General features: G+C 38.8%; 1 protein-coding gene across 2 annotated transcripts; it reads right to left on the bottom strand.

Annotated features, from left to right (window-relative positions):
* Nucleotides 1–954: 954 nt before the first annotated feature.
* LOC149147019 (patellin-6-like) lies at nt 955–6,282 on the bottom strand. Of its 2 annotated transcripts, XM_089439352.1 has the most exons (6): nt 6,015–6,282; nt 5,793–5,921; nt 3,367–4,694; nt 2,529–2,653; nt 2,246–2,390; nt 955–1,707 (listed from the first exon to the last, which is right to left on the bottom strand). In XM_089439352.1, exons 3-6 carry the CDS (start codon nt 4,672–4,674, stop codon nt 1,456–1,458), a joined length of 1,830 nt encoding a protein of 609 aa, XP_089295478.1. In that variant the 5' UTR covers nt 4,675–4,694; nt 5,793–5,921; nt 6,015–6,282; the 3' UTR covers nt 955–1,455. The 2 variants fall into 2 exon arrangements, with proteins under 2 accessions (XP_089295478.1, XP_089295479.1); XM_089439353.1 differs by lacking the exon at nt 6,015–6,282 and having other exon boundaries at nt 5,793–6,000.
* Between the last annotated feature and the right edge of the window lie 1,255 nt (nt 6,283–7,537).

Below are 7,537 nucleotides of genomic sequence, written 5' to 3'. Positions count from 1 at the left end.
ATTAATGTTGTGACAAAATGGTTAGCAATCTGAATCATTCCTAATCCTTCGAGAAACCTGAGAAGATCATCGTGACAGAAGAATATATCATTTCTATATGCAATGCATATGAAAAAAGCAGTAATATATGGGCTAAACCTCTCCTAAACAAATTGATAAGAACAAATTGAAAACCAAATCATACTTATTTTTCTCTTCAATTTATGTCAGAAATCTGAGAAGAGATCATCGTGACAGACGAGTATAACAGAATTTTATAAGCATTGCTTATGCGTGTATGGGCAGAATCAGTAATAAATAGGAATAACAAAAATTCACAAGGACCCGACTGGAGTAAACCTCTCCTAGACACATTGCTAATAACAAATTGAAAACCAACCTCTTCAACATGTGTCAGAAACCTGAGAATATCATTGGGACAGGAGTATAACTGAATTTTAAATGCAACGCATATCATTTCAATACGACCAGTAATCAGTGGGAATAATAAAAATACACGAGGAACCAACTGGACAATCTCTCCTCAACAGATTGCTAATAACAAATTGAAAATCAAGACAGCGTACAGAGAATTTACATGACCGAACTGATTGACCGATGATGGTGATCAGGACACGGCTCTCATGATAGCTGCCATTTACATCGTTTACAGGTGTACAAAGGTCAAACTCCCAAGCCTTTTTTTGCCCAACCAGAGACTCGTATGCTTTTCCTTATTTGGTATGTGATTATGACAAATAAAAAAAATAACAAACCACCAAATGCAGCTTGAAAAATAAACTATAAACAGGAGAATCCACAACCTGCAACTTTACTCTCATAAAGATTTAGAACCATACAATGTTATGGCGAAGTGATTAGCCACACTTCCACCAAGTCAAAACATATAATCTGAATCTTTTTTTTTCTCTTCAATTTATGCAAGAACCCTGTGAAGATCATTGTGACAAAGTATTAACAGAACTTTCAAGCATATAATTTCAATAGAATAATGTAGCACAACCAGTAATCAATGGGAATAATAAAAATACATGAGGACCCGACAGGATGAAATCGCTCCTAGACAGACTGCTAATAACAAGTTGAAAATCAAGACAGTGTACAGACAATTTACATGACCAAACTGGTTGACCAATGCTTGCGATCACATGACGCTCCTGATGGCTGTCATTTACCTCTTTTATAGGTGTACATAGATCCAACTCCAAAGACTTTTTTTTGGCCAACCAGAGACCCATATGCCTCCTACTTTGGCGTGGGATTATGACAAATCCAAAAACTCACAAGCCACCAAATATAGCTTGAAAAATAAACTCCAAACAGGAGGAGATGACAATAATCATAAGATGTGTATGCACATGAACAAATATGAAATTTTGATATCTTAATCACAGGCTGGTATCTCTTCCCATAGGGTATAAGAAAAAAGCAGCATAAACCCCTTCATGGTATTTCTTACTGATCACTCTTGACTTTGGTTCTGTAAAGAACTCTCTTCTTCTTTGATGATGTGTTCTCGATCGTCAACAGTACTTTCCCTGGCTCACCAATTTTATAGGAGTTTCGAACCGGCTCTTCATCAGCAGCCACTTTCTTCACTTTCTGTATGATAATAGTATAACCACCTTCTGCATTAGGTACAAACTCTTCTCCATAGGTTACTTCCCAGCCCACAACTGCTATATCCCAAACCAGTGTGGATCCAACCTGTATATTCAACAAGACAACAATAAATAAACTGAAAAGAGAGTTCAGAAGTGAATATAACTCTTCTAAGGGACTCCTGAATCTTCAAATCATTTTCATTTAGTTAAGCATGAGTATTTGATGAGATGAAACCAAATAGCACCCTCAATTACCAAGTATAAGCTCATTTGGTGTTGCAGAAAAAACCTAAATTTTAAAACATCCAACACTGACTTCTGAAAATCTCCCAAGTATTCCTATGCATCCTTTTTTAAAGCCCGTGATGCAGGGTGTTATCAAAAGTACAAACTCAAGCTGGTGTTGCAGAAAGCACCTAAATTTTAAAATTCCAACACTTTGATGTCCAAAAATAATCTGAATATTTCTATGCATCTGTTTTTAAAGCAAATATGCATGCGTTTTCTTTTTCCTGGTCTTTGCCTCGGGCAATCCTATAAACTAAGTTCTATTTCAACCATCCAGTTACCCTGATCCTTGTTTTGTTAGACTTGAATTATGTTAGTGCTTAAAATTAGAGAAACATAAACCAAAAACACACCTCTGTAGCAGGGATCTCAACAATTTGTTTCACCCCTGGTTTGATAAACAGCTCTGAAACTCCCCCATCTGCTGCAGAGAATTCTGCGTCATTTTCTCTGCTCAAACCTCCATACTGTACTGGCACATACTCCGGTGAAATGTACCTATATGAAAGAATAACTTCTAAGTTATGATCCAGTGTGAGTGGCCAAGCCCTTCTATAAAACTCATGATATCAAGGTAAAACAATTTTTCCTGCCTGTTGAACAACTGAAACTGTAAGAAAAGAACCAATGTATTACTTGAACAAGGTCTCTGTCACTCTGGCAGGACGAGCAACAACAAACTTGCTCTTAGTTCGTTGTGTTACAAATGGAGATATCATTGTGCTCATTACCGCATACCACCAAGGTACATTGATAAATATCTGTCCATAAAAAGACAACTGAGTTAAACGGATTACAAGAAAAAAGGGAAGCATGAGTTAAACGGTTTACAAGAAAAAAAGGAAGGTAAATGACAATTCTTCAGCATAACAGCAAATCGTGAACAAAAAGGCATACAATACACATTAAGTACGTTCACCATTTAGCAAAGCCCTGACATGAACAGAAAGCATAAAGAGGTTGAATATACAGATTCTGCACAAAAACTTCTTGACTAGAAAGCAGTAGATGGTGACTGAGAGAGTCCCCATTGTGATATGGATGGCATGTAGACTATACATCTAATAATTCACATATATACTATAAAAATATGGATGAGAAGTAGACTACACCGAATAATTCACATCTATAACTAGCAAATTTGACGAGGGAAAACATATACCAACTAAAAACCTCATACTGAAAACCGACATAGAAACACAAGGGAGAAAAGGTTTCCATGTTGTTGATTATGGAGTACAGAAAATATGCTTCACTGAGTTCACTCTGTTAAAACTCTGGAACAGGAAGTCACACGAACAGGGAATAAAGAAGAAGAAAAGTGCACAATTGTCAACAAAGGAGTGCAAAACCTTCCATTCTGGTTCACCTTCATATGCACAGGAAATTCAAACACAAATACCACAGAACAAAAGCAAAGGTCAGAAAACTAAGGCTTGCAAAGAATCTCTAATATGTTTCATGCTAATCTTACCTTCCTAGCAACAAACTCTGGATAATTGTCTTGAAGAATTGTCAATGCCTTTTTGGTAACTTGTCGCAAACCCCACTTTGCAGGACCAGGCGTGTTCTTAAGATCGGTAATTTGAACCATTGAATTTATGCCTCCAGGGTTGAAGCTCAGCTTCTGTATCTCCTTTTCTAACAACTGAATTCTCCACCGCAAAAAGCGGTCACCAGCATCATTCAATGTCTTCAGGTAGAGCTCCTTATTCTGGAACGCCCCATAATTATTGTAACATACTGGATGTCCTTCCTTGTCATAACCATGCATGTAAGCCACATCATTCCACTCAGCACCAAAGTCCTCTTCCAAAATATTGTCAGCTCCAAAACGTTTCCTCCAGAGAATTGTGTTTTTCAGCATAGTAAAGGCTTCAGAAACCTTGAAGTCTCTTGCTCGGAGAAACTTCAACAGAATCACGTCAGTACATTCATCACCCATGGTGTGAAGAAGAGGAACTCCCCATAGGAAAACGTTTTCGACAGGTTGAATTACAACCTCCTCAGTTACCGTGGTAACAGTGACCTCAACTGGAGCTTCAGCATCAACTGGTGCAGGGGCAGATGTTGTTTCTTCTTCCTTTACGGTTTCAGTATCAACAGCAGGAGCCTCAGTTGAAGGGGCTGAGACAGTCACCGCTTCAGTTACAGTTTCCTCATGCTTCGGAACATCCCCTTGGGCTGGAACCTCAATCTCTTCAGTGACTGTAACCTCTGTTTCCTCCTTCTTTATCTCAGCTTCCCCAACCTTCACGTCCGTCTCAGTTGTGGTTTCTATAATTTTCACCTCTTCCACGGTTCCCTTGACTTCTTCCTTGGTGTCTTCCTTAGTGTCTTCTTCCCCTTTCGTTACAGTTTCTTTGGTCTCAGCTTCTTTGGCTTCTGTCTCTTTGGATTCTGTCTCTTTGGCTTCTGCCTCCTTGGCCTCAGTTTCTTTGTTTTCAGGTTCCTTCTGAGGGGGTTCAGTAAATTCATTGTTCTTGATGGCTTCTTCAACTCGGAGCTTAAGTTCTTGTAGGGCCTTTTTCTCAGACTCTTTAAGGTCGGCAACAAAATAGCTTTCTTCTTTGAAGGAAGGATACTGGGCATCCACACTGGGACTGCTTTCTACATTCGGAGCATTGTCCCCCACGGTCTCTTCTTGGTTTTTTATTGCCTCTGGCGCAGGTGACGAGACAGGTACTGCTACTTCCGTCACCGTTTCAGTCACTTCCGCTGCTACAGAATTAGTCGCGGTGGTAGGTGCTGGCGCAGGGGCTTGTTCTGTGCTGGCAGCCATTGATCGTCTGCTGCGAGTTCCTAAAGTTAATAGGAAAACAGACAACAAAAAAGGTTATTTAATAATAACCTAGAACATGAGATAAAATCATAGCAAATGAGAAAGATTAAATTTTGAAAACAGGCTGACAGTTCGGACCGGTTCAAGACAATCGACAATAACAGACCAACAAGAAATCATTAGCGGAATTTCTTCGGTAACTAACTTTCAATTTGACAGTCTCAAATCCTTTAATCCTTTATACAGATACCAGATTTCGGATAATCCATGAAATCCGTTGGTCGATCGATGAAATTGAATGCAAAAGGGCTTGAGACGATACACGAATTTTCTGAAGAAAAACAGTCAAACTTTACCTGTCGAGCTTCAACTGTCCAGAAAAACAGGATATTTGGAAGTAATCTAAACTTAAAGAAAATGAAACGGCTAAATTTCCAAGGCAAAACCCGATTACTAATTTCTTAGCTCAACTGGGAGGGAAAGGCCATTAAGGTTATCGGCTACTGGATAAACTTAGGAACACGTACAGGTGACATAAATTGACGTGGATGCCTTTGAGAAAAATTGAATTCAACATTTAAAGCCTATACTTCCCCCTTCGAGATGCCAGTATTGGAAACAAATGATTCAATACTGAGTCCACATAATCCGTAGTAAAAGTAACTGTCCGACGATAAAACCAAAGCAAAACTTAAAACGCGAGCAAACTTGCAACAATCAGCTAAACGGGGAGAAAGAAAACTTCGAGATATTAATATTATCTGTTGTAAAATAGACTGAATCTTCAGTTTCGGAATAGGAATTTGTAAAATATACTAAGCCTTCAGTTTTCCAAACTAAATTCCATGCGATTTGCAATAGTGACGAAACAGCACCTTGAACAAATAGTTAAAGCCTTAATAACGAAATACTTGAAACATAACCGAAAACATAAAGCCTGTAAGAATTTCAAATACATCAAAGCCCGCCGTAGCAGAACCACGAAGTACTGAAAATAGCAAATTCCTGTTGGTGCTAAAAACGACTAAAAATGCAAGCAATCAATCACTTCCTGAGGCAAACTCGCCGAAAATCCATCACATCCTCGAATAACACAGAAAAGAATGGTCCGATCATACCTTGAGCTTAGGCGCAGCCCGCTCCAACCGTTTTTCGCCCTGCGACTGTCTTTTCTTCAATATAAACCCGTTCTTGCTCCCTCTTTCCGAAACTAACTCAAGATACAAGAAGAGTCGACGGAATTTGAGCTGAAAAAGGGCAGACAACAAGGACCATGCGTGTTTCAGTAGACAAAGCCTCAAACGGCCCAAAATACACACTCAAAATAGCAGAAATCTTACTTGCTTCGATGGATTCCACCCTTCGTTATGCACGAATCCAAGTCTTGCAGAGCTCCAGGCTGCCGTTCTGAAGCACTTAATTAGTAAATTCTACTGCTGCGAGACCCTGCCCTTAAAAAACTTTTTTAAGGCTTTCGTGCCAACCAATACGACAGAAAAACCGCTCATTGGAATACCACGTCTCCTCACCAAAAACAGCTCATCGCCAACCCGGATCTTGACCGTTGCTCAAAACTCCAATCTCCTCCGTCCGTCAGATCTGCTGCCAGCTCTGACCAGCAAACCCTAACCCCACCCGAGCCACCCTCAACGGGTTTAAAAACAGCTTACCAACGGGCCTGCACTGGTTTCTACCCGGCAGAAAGGGCGTCCTCGCCGCCGGCTTCCCGCATGCTGTCGAAAGATTTCTCGGCGGCAGTTTTGTGGCCACCGCTAAAGCCGGCTGGTGACCCGTTCCCATGCGTGTCTAGCTGGGAGATGACGCCAGCGGCGTTTGTGAGTTGGCCGAATCCCCAAGGTATTGGATACCTTGGCGTTAATAATATTTTAATCCAATTAAAAAAGGGGGACCCAAATTAGCGTGGCTTTATTCCTCTTTAGGTAGCAGCAGTTGTCATGCAAAAATATCGTAAGAAGATAACTAAGGTGTACAATAAAATCTGGTTGTGGTTGGATAACCTAAAATCATTCATATTTCTTAATACAATGCTTTAAAATATGATTAAATTTTTTTATTTTTTATTTTGCCCAAGTTAAAGTTTTATTAATAATTCATCAAGATTCATCTAATTAAGAATTATTGGGGAAATTGGATTAGAGATAAATAATTGATTAGTAGTAGCCGTTGGGATCTCTGCACACTCTATTTATTCACGCTAAGCTAGATTGGTTCTTCAACTTATCTTGACGATGAACCACACTGGTTGGTTCGAAACGCGTCGACAAAAGATTCGCTATGTGATTTTGCCGAAGATTATCTTACAATTGATTAGTAGTTAAGCGAAAGTATAAATTATAGAGTTTGAGAGTTTTCTCTCTAGCGATAAAAAGAATAATAAAATGAGTAAATAGAGTTTTAATCTTATAATTAAAATAGAAAATAACTCGAAAACAAATATTAAGAAAATAAAAGATGTGTTAATTTTAATGGGTTGAACTTCATCTTTGTTGGGTGGAGCATATACTAGGTTTGAAAGTAAAGCAAGTTCAAGATCAGTAAGGCAGTTTTCTATATCTAAAGTAGCAATTTGAAATCATCCAACTTGATCAAAATTTGATTCCTTATATCCCTATGATCCAATAACACCTTTCCTATAAGAGTTTTTCATTGTTAGTACAAACCTATGCTATATAAATAATGATTTTACCTTCCCCTAGTATTTCCTATTGTTGTGAATTCAAGTGCAAGGTTGTTTAGAACCTTTGTATATGAAATCCTTTGACGATTGTGTCTCACTACTTCCTCAATTTCATTGAGTTCAGATTAAATTTCTAAGGGAGTGTGGTCCTAAAATTGATAAATC

The sequence above is a fragment of the Pinus tabuliformis genome, chromosome 9 (assembly GCF_031772625.1).
Source record: "Pinus tabuliformis cultivar Carrire ecotype Pingquan chromosome 9, CPIR1, whole genome shotgun sequence".
Taxonomy (NCBI): domain Eukaryota; kingdom Viridiplantae; phylum Streptophyta; class Pinopsida; order Pinales; family Pinaceae; genus Pinus; species Pinus tabuliformis.
The sequence above is the reverse complement of the archived record's forward strand: the minus strand, read 5'-3'. Positions and strand labels throughout refer to the sequence as shown.